Source organism: Rhincodon typus, chromosome 21, assembly GCF_021869965.1.
Source record: "Rhincodon typus isolate 14 chromosome 21, sRhiTyp1.1, whole genome shotgun sequence".
Classification (NCBI taxonomy): Eukaryota; Metazoa; Chordata; class Chondrichthyes; order Orectolobiformes; family Rhincodontidae; genus Rhincodon; species Rhincodon typus.
In genome coordinates, this window is record NC_063352.1 from 42,857,098 (window position 1) to 42,875,841 (window position 18,744).

General features: G+C 40.5%; 1 protein-coding gene across 1 annotated transcript in view; it reads left to right on the plus strand.

Annotated features, from left to right (window-relative positions):
* LOC109913006 overlaps positions 1 to 18,744 on the plus strand; it is a 194,196-nt gene that overhangs the window by 125,843 nt on the left and 49,609 nt on the right. Inside the window, exons 79-88 of the mRNA XM_048609619.1 lie at positions 2,118 to 2,277; positions 2,534 to 2,553; positions 3,479 to 3,500; positions 3,588 to 3,615; positions 5,147 to 5,228; positions 6,965 to 7,132; positions 12,787 to 12,998; positions 14,037 to 14,131; positions 15,399 to 15,517; positions 17,238 to 17,405. Of these exons, the coding sequence (XP_048465576.1) occupies positions 2,118 to 2,277; positions 2,534 to 2,553; positions 3,479 to 3,500; positions 3,588 to 3,615; positions 5,147 to 5,228; positions 6,965 to 7,132; positions 12,787 to 12,998; positions 14,037 to 14,131; positions 15,399 to 15,517; positions 17,238 to 17,405 (1,074 nt within the window). The remainder of the gene's footprint in view (positions 1 to 2,117; positions 2,278 to 2,533; positions 2,554 to 3,478; positions 3,501 to 3,587; positions 3,616 to 5,146; positions 5,229 to 6,964; positions 7,133 to 12,786; positions 12,999 to 14,036; positions 14,132 to 15,398; positions 15,518 to 17,237; positions 17,406 to 18,744) is intronic.

Consider the following 18,744-nt stretch of genomic DNA (forward strand, 5'->3'; position numbering starts at 1 on the left):
GCAAGTTCCCACAACTTCCCCAGAGCCTAGCTAGTCAACTGCTCTTGTACAAATTAAGCAGCCTATTGAAACCCTTGCAATAAGGCCCACCCTTATTGTGGGCCTGAATCGAATGATGTGACTAGCAGTTTTTGGAACTGCTTGTTCCACAAGCATTAGATTTGCACAGAATGCTGGAAATGGATTGTATCACTGATTGCTCAATCATCGAACAGTACAGCATAGGAACAGGCCCTTCGGCCCACTATGACTGTGAGAAATGGTTCCAGGTTTGGCACGACAAAAACTGATCTGATTGTATTATAAATGCAACCAGATCTTACCTCATAGCTTAGACTTTTACTTATCTGTGAAATAACTCCATGAATCCAGTCACCAGGTCACCCTTTATTTACACGTGCATAGTATATGACACTGACACAGTTAACTCAGAACCAGCTCCTAGAGCGAGCAGAACCTCTGGAAAGATCATCGGACCTGAAACATAAACTCTGACTTTTTTCTTCACAGATGCTGCCAGAACTGCTGAGCTTTTCCAGAAACTTCTGTTTTAGGACCTTTGACTCTCCTGTTTAAATCTGTCAGCCAGGGCTCCCTGATTGAACCAGGTTAACAGCCCCAATCAGGGAACTCATATTTTTGAGTCCACGTGGCTGACCTCATTCCAATAACTACAGTCTGGACAAAATAACCTTCTCATTCAAATGTTGAATATTTATTGCAGCTTCATATTGGACTGTAGCAGTCTGAATAAGACATTAGAATCAGGTTTGAAGGGATTAGGTTAAATTTGAATATGCAGAAAAATAAAACTGAGCTTAAAATCACAGATTGAGAGAGGAAAAGTGGTAGAAGCAGGAAGACAGGATGAGTATATGTATATAAATGTTATATTTGAAGTATTGGAGTTGTACAAAATAACAGGAAAATGATAAGGCAGGTCAGGCAGTATCTGTGAAGCGAAACAGTTAATGTTTCATGTTGAGGTGACCTTTCATCAGGGTGGTTCCGATAAAAGGTCATTTTGACCTGAAACATTAACTCTGGGCAAAGTTTTCCCCTCACTAGAGGAGCGAGAAGGCGAAATGATTGGGCACATTGGTCCTGGAGAGAAACTCATCACTTTTCCACCATCTCTGAGCTGGGCAAGAAGGCCCCTGGGGGACCTCGCCTTGGCAGCAAATTTAGGCCCCGAAGTGGTCAATTAATGGCCACTTAATGGCTTCAATTCGTAACCTATCCAATCAGCTCCCTCTCCATTGGGTGAGAAAGGGGGCTAGTTCACCTGCTGGGAAACCAGGGTGGCTTGAATGCTGAGTTTGAGGGGGAGTGATAGGGAGGCTTACAGTTGCCTTGACCTAGGGCCTGAAAGCCAACCCCTTGCCTTTGCCTCTGATTCCCCTCTCCCCTGACTCCTGTCTGCAACAAAAAGATTTAAGAAATACCTTTCTGGTTCTGAATCATGACCAGACTAGGTTTCAAGTGAGCAACGACAGCAGCTTCTGGGGTCCTGACGCACTAATGTCAAAGTGTCTGACTGGCTGAGAAACTGGCCTGTTGACTGGCAATCCGCTGTTAATGGGCTGACCAGCAAGGTGACAGGTCAAGTTACCTCACAGGTAGGGGTAGTGGGTTAGTCCCCAGCTTTCCCCCACACAGAGAGGCTTGGAAAGGGAAAATGCAGGCCGCAGTTTCCATAGAAGCTGAATGACATGTTGAATATTTCCGTAATTTTTCATTTTTATATCATCTTTAAAGTAGCTGCAGCCCTGAAAGTGCGATCAATTACTTCTAGATAGTCAGAACAAAACATTTAAACCTATTACTTTGGTCTGACATCATCTGGCAGTTCACATGTCACCTATGTGTTCGAAATCTTTCCACGACTTGGTTTTCAGGTTTGGAATTCATTTAATTCTATAATACTTGAAGCTGTTGGAATATCTTTGTTTAAATAATAAATCATCATGCCAAAAGACTTAGTTCATTAGCAATGTGGTTTTTGTGCTGGCAATGTTTTTCTTTCGTAGATGGATCTAAGAAATGTAATAAGCTGACCACTGAAGGAATATGCATTGATCAATGTTTCATTCTGCTAATATTCTTCCTATCATTAGAAACTTTCTGCAGCGCAGTTGATAGACTTGCTTCAGGTTAACCTCCCGGCTCTTCAAACTGGAGCCAATGAAACTGTGGTGTCAGTCTGGGTGAGCTCACACTTTGAATCTGAAGTGAGGCGTGTTGGATTGACAGGAGGAATTCCAGATCCTTCGTCAGGTATGTGCCTTGATAAGTTCAGAAATACCGTGGACAAACAATATTTATTATTGTAGTCCCTTGCTCATGGTATAATACAATGTAACATAGATGCAAGTACAGTCAACTCTTTCAATTTAATTTCTCGGATGTAAAATTTCTGTGTATTTTGGTTCTATTGCCATCAAAATGTATCAATAATTCTAGATGCGATAACAACCATCTGAGGCATTGGGTTTCACGTGCTTTTTTTAATGATGTTTTTAATTTCTTTCAGATCCTCAATTTAACTTCATGGTAAGATACATTTAATAGTGTTTGTTTTAATACAACTCTGTGTCAGAAAGTTAATGAAAGAAGTCTGATTAGCCATTCCTGATATGGTTCACTCAATACAATGGCACGTTTTACACCGAACCTCGTTTGGTTAAGAGCATGGAATGCAAAAAAGTAACTAAAGATTGAGTTTTGTAATGCATGCTTCTGCCTAGCCAATCTTTGTGGGAGGTACAAATTCACTAAAATCACCTTTTTATTCTTTTTTGCAAAAAACTGCTCCACTGAAAGAAAATCTGGATGCATTTGTGCCTGCTCTGTGCCATTTCAGATTTTGTCCTTTTAATTTTCCATCTGCCACCTCATGGGCTTGTTTTATTGATCAGCAACAATGGTTGCCGCCACAAGAAAGGAAAACTCTTTTTCAACAGCCGCTGATACGAAACCAAACTGTATCAATTCAACCAGTGGCATTGGAGTGCTGCAGTATTGTGCTGTGCAAATTATCTGACCTTAAAGCCCATACAATAGGGTACATGTTTTTTCATCATTGTTGTTAATTCACAATCAACATTGGAATATAAGCCAATGTAGGAATATGTAACCCGTGCTAATTAAGTAATTGTGATTATTCAACTTGTATGAAGCTTGTTGCTAATATAAATTATTGACGAAATAACAGAAAACCATAACCATTATTTTTACAAGTTGACACAGCATTTTTTGTTCAATTAGTATAGGTTCTCTATAGTTCCCTATTCATTATATATTTTAATATATTGCATGATATATGTGTATGTGTATGATATTTTCATGTAGTAATCATACATTATGCATTTGAATTCATATATTTATACATATGTATTGTCTTCAAGTATGTATGCAGTTTATTTGTGTCATTGTGAAACTAAAATTAAGTATTAACCTTTATGCTTTATTTTGATAGTGTGGCAATACTACATTTAATGGTAGGTACATTTTATGTAAAACTCACTGTTTAATTTTCTTCGTACATTTCCAGTATTTTAACATCTTGTTTTTTACATTTCTATCAGAAACAGATGCATGTGCAGCAGTAAACAGGTAAGCATTTGAGGAAAATTAATATCCACATTGCTTCAATTGAAATTATTGATTTGTTCTGTGAAACGTGGTTCCAGCCTTCCTTTAGGAATCTGTTTGTAAAATCTAGCTTTACATATTGCTACCCCAATTTTACCCCCTAACTTTCAATGTTCCTTCTATTATTTTTCCCTTTCTGTACACCCCATTCATTGCATTGTGCAGCACCTTCGGGCGCGTTGAATGGCTGTTAATGCATCCATCCTAGAAGTGGGCTCTATATGGCCTGATTATTCCACCATGTGGTATTTTCCTGCTTACTGCAAAGTCATCCATTAGCACAGCCTGATACAGACATTGTTCATGGGCTCACAGTACTGAGCTATACTGGCCTACAGATCAACAATATCCACACTTTAGTATCTGTTCTAAATGGCTGTTCTTCAGGTATGAGTCTGAGCATGGAATTGGGGAAGCACCTTCATCTTTAGCAAAAATTACAGTTTTGCCCAATCCTATCCTCAACTAACTTCTGTAATACTGCGCCTATCATTGTAATGATTAATGGAGAATGGTAAGCAGCAGGGGCTCTGGAAATGCGGTACCTTCTTCTTCAGTGTTGAGGCTGAATGTACCATCTCGATCATCAAGTGGACTTAGAGCCATACAGCATGGAAACAGACCCTTTGGTCCAACAAGTCAACGCCAACTACGTTCCCAAACTAAACTAGTCCCACCTCCCTGCATTTGGCCCATATTCCTCCAAACCTTCCCCATTCATGAACTTATCCAAATGTCTTTTAAATGTTGTGACTGTACCTGCATCCACCACCTTCTCTGGCAGTTCATTCCACACCCAAACTACTCTCTGTGAAAAAAGTTGCCCCTCATGTCCTTTTTCAATCTTTATTCTCTCACCTTAAAAATATGCCTCCTAGTTTTGAACTCCCACACCCTAGGGAAAAGACCCATGTCATTCACCTTATCTATGCCCCTCATGATTTTATAAACCTCAGTAAGGTCATCCCTCAGCCCCCTAAGCTCCAGTGGAAAAAGTCCCAGTCTTTCCAGTCTATTTTTATAACTCAAATCCTCCGTTCCCAAGAACATCCTGGTAAATCTTTTCTGAACTCTCTCCAGTTTATTAATATCCTTCCTAAAACAGGGTGACCAGAACTGGACACAGTAGTTTAGAGATCAAAGCTAAGAAGTTCATGGTCATGAGGCTCATTCTAATTCTTGCAGCTTTTCCAATTAACTTAAGATCATTGAATGATTACAGCACAAAAGGAGCCCATTCAACCTGTCATACTTATGTTAGCTTAATGCAAGAGCAACATGCCTAATTCCCTGCCTTTTCCCTGTAGCCTTTTTCCAACTTCAGACAATGATCCAACTCTCTATTTAGACCACAAGTTAATATGACTCTGGGCAGCAGAGTGGCTCTCACTTAATATATTTAGGATTGTATTGATGGCTTTTTTTTAAAACAACTTTGATCTTAATGCAATGTTTCTTTAAATAATAATTTTCCTTTCCCTCCCACCAACAGTTCAGCTGTGAACAGTTTTCTGATGTCTGTTAACAGTTCCCAGCTATGTAATTTCAACATTGCAGAATATGCATGTGCTCAGGTGAGCTTTAACGTGACCCACACTTTCACATTAGAATGACAGACTGCTGCTGGACATGTTCCTCCTTCTGAGAAATGTGGTACTAATTCAATGAACTTAACTTGCATTACAAAATAACACAGAGTACTATTTTAAGTGGATATGTGTCACACACTTGGACGACTCAAAAGGAGCAAAGAGGGATTTTATAACTAAGGCCTTAGTGTAACATATTGCCTTCGATGTGGACCCAATGCAATTTTGAATTAAAGCAAAACCGTTATCAATGCAGCCACAACCTTTAAATCCAGATTATATTCTATCTAATGCTTGGAAAATAATGAATTTCACCACTTGTGTTCTTCATTGTCTAATTTGAACAAATATTTAGCATCTTATCATATACAGTGTATTGTTAGCCACTGATATCTAAATATTCTGTTCTTAATTGTACAGATGTATCGTTCAAGATGACAAAATAATTAAGAGGTTTCTGAAGTTATGAATGCCTTTAATATGTGACTTGGGGAAAGAATATTTCCACTGGTTGTTCAGTAAATAATGGGAGTTTATCAATTTAAGATTGTCATTGAAAGTATATTTTATCCAGAACAATTGTTAGAGGTTAGAATACTTCTCTACATAGTAATTGAGGCAGGAATTATTACATTACATGAGAAGATAAAATAAATATTTATTACAGGAGATTATATAGAATTCTGGTGAAAGAGCAAAACAGTATGGTTTGTTTTAGATTGCTCTAGTCCTGTTTATGATAAACCAAATAATCCTGTACTCTAAACTTAAATATTCATAGATTAGGGAACAGTGCGGTGGCTCAGCGGTTAACACTGCTACCTCACAGCACCAGGCACCCAGGTTCGATTCCAACCTCAGGCAACTGTCTGTGTGGAGTTTGCACATTCTCCCCGTGTCTGCGTTTGTTTCCTCCAGGTGCTCCAGTTTCCTCCCATAGTCCAAAGATGTGCAAGTTAGGGTAGATTGGCCATGCTAAATTGCCCTGTAGTGTGTAGGTTAGGTAGATTAGCCATGCAACATGTAGGGATAGGATAGGAAGTTGATCTGGGTGGGATGCTGTTCAGAGGGTCAGTGTGGATTTAATGGGCTGAATGACCTGCTTCCACACTGTAGGGATTCTATGTTGAAGATCATCATGGGATCCCAGTCAAAATTAGCTATTTTTAAATTAATTTTGTTGTGCTTTTAAAAGCATGGCCTCAAAATCAAAATGAATTAACATCAAGTATCAGTACCAGTTATTGCTAATTTATCCTATTATTTTACCCACCAGGCATTTCAGATATAAGTTGGAGTTCAAAACCTGAAAAAAGAGTGAATCATGGCTGCAGAATTTAGTGGGGATTGCAATGTTCTTGTAAACAGACTAAGCTGATTGTGACCACTCGAATATAATAGCTTCACATGAAATTGGCTGTTGGAATTACATAATATTGGATGGGTAACAAGGAGAAAAGTTGAATTTATACCTCATAATGTTGCTCCAAAGCGTGCTAAGGAATTTTGCAGTTAACTTATTCAGTTAATAAGTTAAGGATTTGAAATCCCAAACAGTCAAACTACCATTGTGCTGTTCTCTGCTAGTTTAGTTTCTGTTTTCCAACACCCTGAACTGCTGAATCTATAAAGGCAGATAATCCATGATTTATGATGTTTTTATCCAATTAAATATATTAAGATGTATTGCCCTAACCTTTTTCTAATGGGTTCTTTTGCAGGGTAATCTACTACTGGCAGGTCTAACCAGTGATCACTTGACCTCTATATTCAATTGCTTTACTACCTCGAAGACTTTGAAAAATCGAGATGAAATTGCACTGGGTGTATTCGTTCAGAAGCTGGACAAAACCACCCTGAACGAGGCGCTAGACAAGTTCAACAACATGGTAAATGACAATTAAACATTAGATGAAAGCAATGTTCAATTGAACCAATAAACTTATTTTGTACAATGATAGAAAAGGTTGCATTTGTACCATTTATAACTGTTAGAAATAGAGTGTGTTTTTCTAAGTGCAGTGACTGTGGCAAAAAGCAACCACAATTTTGCAAAGAAGATCCCACAATCATTGATTTTTCTGAAGATTTTCTGAAGATTTTTCTGAAGAAGGGTCTAGGCCCGAAACGTCAGCCTTCCTGCTCCTCTGATGCTGCTTGGCCTGCTGTGTTCATCCAGCTCTGCACCTTGTTATCCCACAATCATTGATTTTGGTTCTCTTGGTTAAAGTAGCAGCATTGGCCAAGGCATTGAAATTGTGAAATGTTCTTGATATAGCAGTGATCAAAATAAAACACAGAAATTTCCAGGCCTGGTATATGCAGATAGTGTTACATCTCTGCAAAGCCAAATGCTTGTTTAGACAACTTACTTTGCAAAAATCTAACAAGTCATTTTTTTGTAATAATCAGAAAAGCTTAAGGAAAGATCCCAGTGTAATTCATAGATTTTCAAAATTTAAATTAGATTTATTAAGTAAATAACGACCAAAAAATGGAGTCTTTATTGAAAATGCAGCTGAAAATTTGGAGCTGAATTATCAGCCGCAAGGCATGTCAGGATCTGGTAGAACATAGAACATAGAACATTACAGCGCAGTACAGGCCCTTCGGCCCTCGATGTTGCGCCGACCTGTGAAACCAATCTGAAGCCCATCTAACCTAAACTATTCCATTATCATCCATGTGTTTATCCAATGACCATTTAAATGCCCTTAAAGTGGGCGAGTCTACTATTTTTGCAGGCAGGGCATTCCACGCCCTTACTACTCTCTGAGTAAAGAACCTACCTCTGACATCTGTCCTATATCTATCACCCCTCAATTTAAAGCTATGTCCCCTCATGCTAGCCATCACCATCCGAGGAAAAAGGCTCCCACTGTCCACCCTATCTAATCCTCTGATCATCTTGTATGTCTCTATCAAGTCACCTCTTAACCTTCTTCTCTCTAACGAAAACAGCCTCAAAACCCTCAGCCTTTCCTCATAAGACCTTCCCTCCATACCAGGCAACATCCTGGTAAATCTCCTCTGCACCCTTTCCAATGCTTCCACATCCTTCCTATAATGCGGTGACCAGAACTGTACGCAATACTCCAAGTGTGGCCGCACCAGAGTTTTGTACAGCTGCAACATGATCTCATGGCTCCGAAACTCAATCCCTCTACCAATAAAACCTAACATACTGTACGCCTTCTTAACAACGCTATCAACCTGGGTGGCAACTTTCAGTGATCTATGCACATGGACACCGAGATCTTTCTGCTCATCCACACTACCAAGAATCTTACCATTAGCCCAGTACTCTGTATTCCTGTTACTCCTTCCAAAGTGAATCACCTCACACTTTTCCGCATTAAACTCCATTTGCCACCTCTCAGCCCAGCTCTGCAGCTTATCTATGTCCCTCTGTAACCTGCAACATCCTTCCGCACTATCCACAACTCCACCGACTTTGGTGTCATCCGCAAATTTACTAACCCATCCTTCTACGCCCTCATCCAGGTCATTCATAAAAATGACAAACAGCAGTGGCCCCAAAACAGATCTTTGAGGTACACCACTAGTAACTGAACTCCAGGATGAACATTTCCCATCAACCACCACCCTCTGTCTTCTTACAGCTAGCCAATTTCTGATCCAAACCGCTAAATCACCCTCAATCCCATGCCTCCGTATTTTCTGCAATAGCCTACCATGGGGAACCTTATCAAACACTTTACTGAAATCCAAATACACCACATCAACCGCTTTACCCTCATCCACCTGTTTGGTCACCTTCTCAAAGAACTCAATAAGGTTTGTGAGGCACGACCTACCCTTCACAAAACCGTGTTGACTATCCCTAATCAAATTATTCCTTTCTAGATGATTATAAATCCTATCTCTTATAATCCTTTCCAACACTTTACCCACAACCGAAGTAAGGCTCACTGGTCTATAATTACCAGGGTTGTCTCTACTCCCCTTCTTGAACAAGGGGACAACATTTGCTAGTCTCCAGTCTTCTGGCACTATTCCTGAAGACAATGACGACATAAAGATCAAAGCCAAAGGCTCTGCAATCTCCTCTCTAGCTTCCCAGAGAATCCTAGGATAAATCCCATCCAGCCCAAGGGACTTATCTATTTTCACACCTTCCAGAATTGCTAACACCTCCTCCTTATGAACCTCAATCCCGTCTAGTCTAATAGACTGTATCTCCGTATTCTCCTCGACTACATTGTCTTTTTCCTGCGTGAATACTGACGAAAAATATTCATTTAGCACCTCTCCTATCTCTTCGGACTCCATGCACAACTTCCCACTACTGTCCTTGACCGGCCCCAATCTTACTCTAGTCATTCTTTTATTCCTGACATACCTATAGAAAGCTTTAGGGTTTTCCTTGATCCTACCTGCTAAAGACTTCTCATGTCCCCTCCTGGCTCTTCTTAGCTCTCTCTTTAGGTCCTTCCTGGCTAACTTGTAACTCTCAAGCGCCCTCACTGAGCCTTCACGCCTCATCTCTACATAAGCCTCCTTCTTCCTCTTGACAAGAAATTCAACTTCTTTAGTAAACCACGGTTCCCTCGCTCGACCACTTCCTCCCTGCCTGACAGGTACATACTTCTCAAGGACACGCAGTAGCTGTTCCTTGAACAAGCTCCACATTTCAATTGTGCCCAGCCCCTCCAGTTTCCTTCTTCATCCTATGCATCCTAAATCTTGCCTCATCGCCTCATAGTTGCCTTTCCCCCAGCTATAACTCTTGCCCTGCTTTATATACCGATCCCTTTCCATCGCTAAAGTAAACGTAACCGAATTGTGGTCACTATCACCAAAGTGCTCTCCTACCTCCAAATCTAACACCTGGCCTGGTTCATTACCCAGTACCAAATCCAATGTGGCCTCGCCTCTTGTTGGACTATCTACATGCTGTGTCAGGAAACCCTCCTGCACACATTGGACAAAAACTGACCCATCTGAAGTACTCGAACTATAGCGTTTCCAGTCAATATTTGGAAAGTTAAAGTCCCCCATAACAACTACCCTGTTACTTTCGCTCCTATCCAGAATCATCTTTGCAATCTTTTCCTCTACATCTCTGGAACTTTTCGGAGGCCTATAGAAAACTCCCAACAGGGTGACCTCTCCTTTCCTGGTTCTAACCTCAGCCCATACTACCTCAGTAGACGAGTTGTCATCAAACGTCCTTTCTGCCACCGTAATACTGTCCTTGACTAACAATGCCACACCTCCCCCTCTTTTACCACCTTCCCTGATCTTACTGAAACATCTAAACCCCGGAACCTGCAACAACCATTCCTGTCCCTGCTCTATCCATGTCTCCGAAATGGCCACAACATCGAAGTCCCAGGTACCAACCCATGCTGCAAGTTCACCCACCTTATTCCAGATGCTCCTGGCATTGAAGTAGACACACTTCAAACCACCTTCCTGCCTGCCGGTACACTCCTGCAACCTTGAAACCTTATTTATGACCTCACTACTCTCAACCTCCTGTACACTGGAGCTACAATTCAGGTTCCCACCCCCCTGTTGAATTAGTTTAAACCCTCCCGAAGAGCATTAGCAAATTTCCCCCCCAGGATAATGGTACCCCTCTGGTTCAGGTGTAGACCATCCCGTTTGTAGAGGTCCCACCTACCCCAGAATGAGCCCCAATTATCCAGGTATCTGAATCCCTCCCTCCTGCACCATCCCTGTAGCCACGTGTTCAACTGCTCTCTCTCCCTATTCCTCGCCTCGCTAGCACGTGGCACGGGTAACAAACCAGAGATAACAACTCTGTTTGTTCTAGCTCTAAGCTTCCACCCTAGCTCCTTGAATTTCTGCCTTACGTCCCCATCCCTGTTCCTACCTATGTCGTTGGTGCCTATGTGGACCACGACTTGGGGCTGCTCCCCCTCCCCCTTAAGGATCCCGAAAACACGATCCGAGACATCACGGACCCTGGCACCTGGGAGGCAACACACCAACCGCGAGTGTCTCTCGTTCCCACAGAATCTCCTATCTGTCCCCCTAACTATGGAGTCCCCAATGACTAATGCTCTCCTCCTCTCCCCCCTTCCCTTCTGAGCAACAGGGACAGACTCTGTGCCAGAGACCTGTACCCCATGGCTTACCCCTGGTAAGTCGTCCCCCCCAACAATATCCAAAACGGTATACTTGTACATTTAGGATTTAAAAGTCACAGTTTTAGAGATCATCTGTGGATTGCCGAACCTGCTCCCTTCCCGTTGTTATGGATAAGGGAGGTTGCAGACATAATTTTCACTTGGATATTTTGGCAAACATGAAGAGTCTGGTCCACATTACTGCAGAGTTATTAATGTTACAGTGAGACAAAGGATACTTTTCATTTCGTAATGTTTAAAATTTTGAGGCCTTGCACCACAATGTGCATAATATCTCAGTTTCCCCATGTCACCTTCCATTTCACCCCTTTATGCTTCATAAGCAGTTTTTGGAAGTTGGGGGTGACTTGTTTCTATTCTGGTTCAATGATGTCTAAATTGGCTGGCTAATCTGGAGACTCTGCCACGTGTTAATGATTGAAGGGTTAGATAGGTGGATTGCTTGGATTGTAGATGGGTGTTGCCTTTAAGTTTCTGCCCCTTTAAGGAGCTGATGGCTCTCTGTGGCCAGGTACCAGCAGGTTCCAAAATGGCTACCATCTGCCTTTGCGTCTAATGCCAGGTGGAGGTAGCTCCCAGCTTGTGGAGATCTTGCTCCCTGCATCATGAGAGCATTTACATTTTAAAACAGGATCACAAAAGCAGCACAATCGAGGCTTCAGGTCAGGACTCATAAATCACCCAGGCACCAGACTCCTGAATCTGCTTTGAAAGTACCCCACATGAACTCTAACTACAAAGTCGTGGGTTTGAATATCCTAGACACTGAATGGTACTCATTGTCTTTCGAAGCATATCTGAGGGCACAAGACCAGTTTTCCATTTTTATTCTATGAGTCTCATAATTGGACAGCTAAAAATTTAAATGAAGGACTTTGAATTAACTTTATAATTGTGGAATTCCTGTTCTAGATATCCATAGGTACCACCCCCCATAAGCAGTAAGCACACTTACCAAACAACATTTTCATCCTTTATGAACATTTATAATTCATTTCCTTATAATTCCCTTAAAATCCACACGTACATCTGTCTACACATAGATACTGATGGAGTCAGTAATAGAGCACCAGCTGTACTGAATGGTCTCTGTATTTCCATGCTGTCCATTGTAGCTTTTCAACTGCCATTTCAATAAACAACAAGTCAGAATGTGAACTAATGGGATTTTTCATTCTGAGTATTAACTGTTTTAGTGATTCATTTTCTACATGAAAATAACACTACAGTAACTTATTGTCAAATTATCAGACAGAGGTGCAAGGGAATTATTTTGTTATCACATTAATCTGAGTGATTATATAATTTGTATTTATTTTAATTCTGAAATGAAGAGAAATTTCATGTGCCTGCAATAGGATCTCTTTACTCTTTGAGTTTAAACACATCACGGTTTGTTGCAGACCTTCAGCACATCATCAATTCCATTAATGACAAAGATCACATTCATGAACGTCCTGTGGGAGATCGTGAAGACCAGTGGAAACTTAACCATTGTAGATTTCCTGACAAAATGGTTCCAGGAGCGATTCAGACCTTTCCTTGCTGGTATTCCCAAGTCAGTGCTGAGCTGCCTTCTGATCAGGAACACAACATGCGAAGGTTACCAAGCTGTGTAAGTGTATGGCTCTTTCTCACAATATATAACGCAACAGATTCTAGTTACTCACCATTAGGGCTCACAACATTCTGCAGTGTCTTTGTCTTTGTTCTTGGAAAGCAATAAGACATTGTTGGATTGTATGTTGAGATATTGAAAACAGCACTTTGGTTGACATGGTTGGTTTCCAAGTTTGACTATGAGTGAACAAAAAATCCAAAACTAATCTAATCTGATACTGTGTGTTACATGTTTGTATAACATTAACCAAAAATTTGGCAGAAAGCCATAATGTCAGGGAATTATTTCCCATTGAACCTCAACCTAACGCACATTACTGCCTTCAGAACAAACATTACTGCCTTCAGAACGAAAGAGATGGACGAAATATGGGGAAAAAATCATTTTTAATATTTCACCTCACAATGTGTTTACATTGGGGAGGAATGTTGAAGTCTGCCTAAGATAACTGCAAATTTGATAGCATTAGTCTTTTAAATGCCACTGAAGAGATAAAAATAGCAAATGGACAATGTATTGTGGCTCAACAGTAAAGGAGGATGCAAAATGAATTGACTTTGATACTAAGTCTGTCAGCAGGTCAGACCTGGTCGTGGAATGTTCCACTCCTCCTGGCACCATAAAAAAGATATTTATTTGCCTCAGCTTTATATAAAAAAAGTTGCTGCTTTAAAAGTTTGCCAGTTCAGCTGCTCAAAACTTGGCAAAAATTGACAGCGTGCTTGACAGTTTCTGCAGTCTTGCATCTGAAATTTGTATTTGAACCCTAGCAACAGGCATGGGATTCTTATTTTTAATGTTAATGCAGCATTTAGCTGATCACAGGTGGGCAAGCTGGTCATCCATTTGTGGGCTAACCTGAAAATTACATGAAATCTACTTTAGACATCAATAAAGTAGAATGCTTTTATTTGTAACAGAGGTGCATAGATCTGGCCTGATTATTGACCATACTATAATGTCTATCAGATGAATGCATACTATAGATGTGACTTCTTTTTAAATGGTTTTATAATTTTTTTTCCATACCAGCATAAAGGGACTCAATAATGAATTCAGTGTGATGCCACAGGCAACAAGAGATACCGTGCTAAATATGTGGATCCTTATCTACCTTGATACCACAGGTAAACGAGTAAGGCCCTTGCAAAACAGGGAGAAAATTGGACTTACAACTTGTTCAATTGCTTCTGTAGTATTGCAGTGAAATTGTATATTTCCCAGATCTGGCAAGTTATATGCATCTTGGAAAAGATAATTAACGACAAATAAGCTTTTCTTATTTTTCAAAGAGATCATTTCCTTGGTGTCATAACTTGAACTAGTGCCTCCCCTTTATTGGCTCCAGTTTGGTCTTATATCATGTATGGAAATGTTTGGTTTAACTATCAGATCTGATCTCATATAGAACTTTCACATCTCACATCTAAAAATTTGATAAACTACTGTTAAAAAAAGCTCAATGGTGATTCATCACTCATCTTTAACCATCAATAACTAATCTGTCTTTGCTGCAACTTTATTTTGAATTTCATTTTCTTTGCCGAAATATAGTCAGTGCTCTCAGAATGTTTGTTCATTCCTACAAAATGTACAGCTTCTTACTTCTCTCATTCCCCGCTCTAATACTCATCTCACTTACATCCACTCGTTCTTTCCCAGGATTCCATATTTTTCTACTTTTTGAGGCACATAATTCCTGAGCTTAGCATTATCAAATCATTGCACCTTGATTTATCTCACTTTACCTCTACATTCTTGGCTGTGCACCTTAGTCAACTCTTCTCTAGTTTCTCAATAATAAAAAAAAAGTATTTAGCTGTGTATTTCATGATTGTATTGTTCAGAATTTCTCCTTCTGACTTTCTCAATCAATTAGACTTCAGAAAGTAATGTAACTTGTTACATCAAATTTGTACAAGCAATTAATGTCATGGTCTCTGGGGATTTGAATGAAATGGTCTCACAACATGTTTTTAAATATATATTTAAGAAGCAATATGCATGAGCAGTCTTGATGCAACTAAGTCCAGAACTGCTCCAAGTTTTCAGATTTTATTGCCAAGAAGTTCCTTCATTTATCACCTAAATTACACTTCTACTGTAGTTCTGCTCATGAGATGACTCAAAATTAATGGACAAGTATCTAACTGTATTTCTCACAATGAAATAATAGTTAACTACTCAATCACACTTTTGACATGCTGCAATTGAAACCAGACACAACTTTGTTGGAGGATTCATGTTTAGCAGTCTATCTGGAAGTTCAAACACAGCTTTCTTACTTTCAATGTAAGAGACTGAGGGGCACTGAGCGCTTAAAATGTCACATGTTCTGTGTATATACAAAGTTCATGACAATCCACCGAAAATATCTTCTTCCTTTAACTAAAGGTGCTGGTTGTATCACCAACACTAACGGGTCCAGAGACTGGCTGCTGAAGAACTGGGGAAGATTTGGTCAACTTGTTCAGATAAAGGACCTAACCATGCTGAATTCAAATTTCAGTGGAGTAAGTTATTGATTTTTTTTCTCTCTAGAAAATGGGAAGCTAAGTAAGAAAGTTTGATTTTAAAAATGCAGATTAGTTACCTGATCAACTACAAAGTTACAGGACTAAAGAAATTAGCCTGGCCTTTTACCAATAGGTTTGATAGTTTACGAGACAAAGTTTTCCAATAAAGCTACTTGTTTGTTACTTCCATCGCTGTAAGAAACCAAATAGGTTATCCACCATTTGTTGAAATGATCTCTCTTCCATCTAAGATGTTTTCTTCCACCAAATGCAAGGGTAATTCTAGCATTTCAACATGGAAATCAGAAAAAGGAATGTCAGACTTTTTTCAGAGGTTTTTACTTAACAACTGCAAGATTGCTTTCTTGCATTCTCCTACACCAGTATAGATACCGGCAGATTTTCTTGCTTACTGAACAAATTAAACAAGTAGAAGACATTTATGTAGTACTTTTATAAATACAGGATATATCGAGGAGCTTTACAAACATCGATGTACTTTCAGAAGTGCAATCGCTTTTATAATATGGGAAAGTAGAAATTAAATTATATGCAGCAAACTCTGAAAAGCAGCAGTGTGATAATGAGCAGAAAAGCTGTTTTTGTGATGTTGGGTGTTAAATATTGCAAGACACTGGGGATAATTGACCTGCTTTTCTTCAACATATACTATTTATGTCCACTGGGAGGGCAAAGGAGCGTTCCATTGAATGTTTCATTCACAATAAAAATGTATCTTCAACAGTGCAGCAACCCCTCAGTGCTCCATTAGAGTATCAGTTCAGATTGTGTGCACAAATCCTGCAGTACATCTTCAACCCCAACCTTCTCAGAAAGGCATTCAAACAACACAGCCAAGGCTGATACACAGGAGAGAAACCAGGCTTGAAAAGCCGTTGCTGTCCATCACTTTGGAATTGATTACTAATGAGCTTGAAGAGACTATGGTGATTCCCCTTCCAGATTTTCCTTTCTCCCCTTGATGAAATGTCCAGCTCCAACTGGATGTGGATGTGGATGTGGATATGTGCCTTATCATTTCCTGATGTGGCACATTGATACTGTACTGTACAGTGTAACTTTGTAGCTATCCCAGCTATTGAATTACATCTTAATATTAGGCACATGTGCACTGTATCAGAAGAATCCCTGTAAATAAGAAGAGTGAGGCGATGTGATAGAATTGGAATGATTTTAAAAATGTGATAGCTTTCCACACTCTTAAATGCCTACATTTAAATGTCTACAGGTCCTTGCATACTTCAGTGCACACATCTATCCATTGTTGGGGCCTGTGCCATTTTTGACATTGATACTAATTGCCCTATGATAGTGTAACGTTAAGCCATTACTACAGAATGTGGATGATTTAGAATTTGGGAGAGAACAGACAGTGACAGTGACAAAGTACGAATGAGTAATAGAAGCCTCTTAATCATTTTCTTGTTAGTCATCAGATATTTTGCCATTTCTGCATTTCCCCCAGTGTTGATACCAGGGATAGGTACTTGTTACTCTTCATATTAAGCAAAATTCTTCCTTTGTGTAGTCATAATTGTGAAGGTAACAGAACAAAATCATTGCGAGATTGACCTGACATGAAAAACGTCAGCAGTTAATTTATGGGAAATTTGTGACAGATGTGAATAGTACTGCTTGGAGGTATAGTATTCCTTTGTACATATTGCACAAATTTAACAACTTCAAATTTCTTTAGTTTGACGTGCTGGACCTACTCACTCCAAGGCAACTGTCTGAGTTGACTGTGAACTCGAATACTTTGAGCAATGCTGTTAATATCAACAAGATCCTTGATACACTTTCAAACAGACACTTTAGTGAACTGAGCGCCTACATGAACCATTTTGTCAATGACACGCAAACAGTAAGTTGGCTTTTTAAAAAAAAAATCATTTGTTTTCAGGTTCTGAACATCACTGGTACTTTTTTTGTCTACCCTAATCATAACCAAGTGGCTTGCTATGGACAGTAGTTTAAAATAAAACTTGGAACTAAGGTCATATAGAAGCTAAGATAATAAGGTGTAGAGCTGGATGAACACAGCAGGCTAAGCAGCATCAGAGGAGCAGAAAAGCTGACATTTCGGGTTGAGACCCTTCTTCAGAAATGGGGGAGGGGAAGGGGATTCTGAAATAAATAGGGAGAGAGTGGGGAGGCGGATAGAAGATGGATAAAGGAGAAGATAGGTGGAGAGGAGACAGACAGGTCAAAGAGGCGGGGTTGGAGCCAGTGAAGGTGAGTGTAGGTGGGGAGGTAGGGAGGAGATAGGTCGGTCCAGGGAGGACGGACAGGTCAAGGGGGTGGGATGAGGTTAGTGGGTAGGAGATGAGGGTGGGGCTTGAGGTGGGAGGAATGGTTAGGGAGGCGGGGACGAGCTGGGCTGGTTTTGGGATGCGGTCGGGGGAGGGGAGATTTTGAAGCTTGTGAAGTCCACATTGATACCCTTGGGCTGCAGGGTTCCCAAACGAAATATGAGATGCTGTTCCTGCAGCTTTCGGGTGGCATCATTGTGGCAATGCAGGAAGCCCAGGATAGACATGTCGTCCAAGGAGTGGGAGGGGGAGTTGAAATGGTTCGCGACTGGGAGGTGCGGTTGTTTAGTGCGAACCGAGCGTAGGTGTTCCGCAAAGCAGTCCCCAAGCCTCCGCTTGATTTCCCCGATGTAGAGGAGGCCACAACGAGAACAGCGGATACAATATACCACATTAGCAGATGTGCAGGTGAAGCTAGATATAGAAGCTAGACAGGTTTTCTCCCCCAAAGAGCATCAATGAATGTATTGGGTTTTTATGACATTCCAATATTTAATTCATCTAGGGTTTTGGAGTAGATCTGTAGCTTGAGTTGTGGGTGTTGAGGTTGGTTGGCTCACCGAGCTGGTTTGTTGTTCCGCAGACGTTTCGTTACCGTACTTGGTAACATCCTCAGTGCAGCCTCTGATGAAGCGTCGGTGTGTTTTCCCGCCTGGTTTTTAAACTCTGGGGTCCGTTGCGATGGATTGCCTCACTTCCGGGTTTCCTCCGTAGTGGAATGTATATGGGGTCGAGTTCAATGTATTTATTAATAGCATGCTTCGTGGAGTGCCGTGCTTCTAGGAATTCTCGTGCCTGTCTCTGCCTAGCCTGTCCCAGGATCTTGGTGTTGTCCCAGTCGAAGTGGTAGTTCTCCTTGTCCATGTGGATTGAGATGAGTGAGTATTGGTC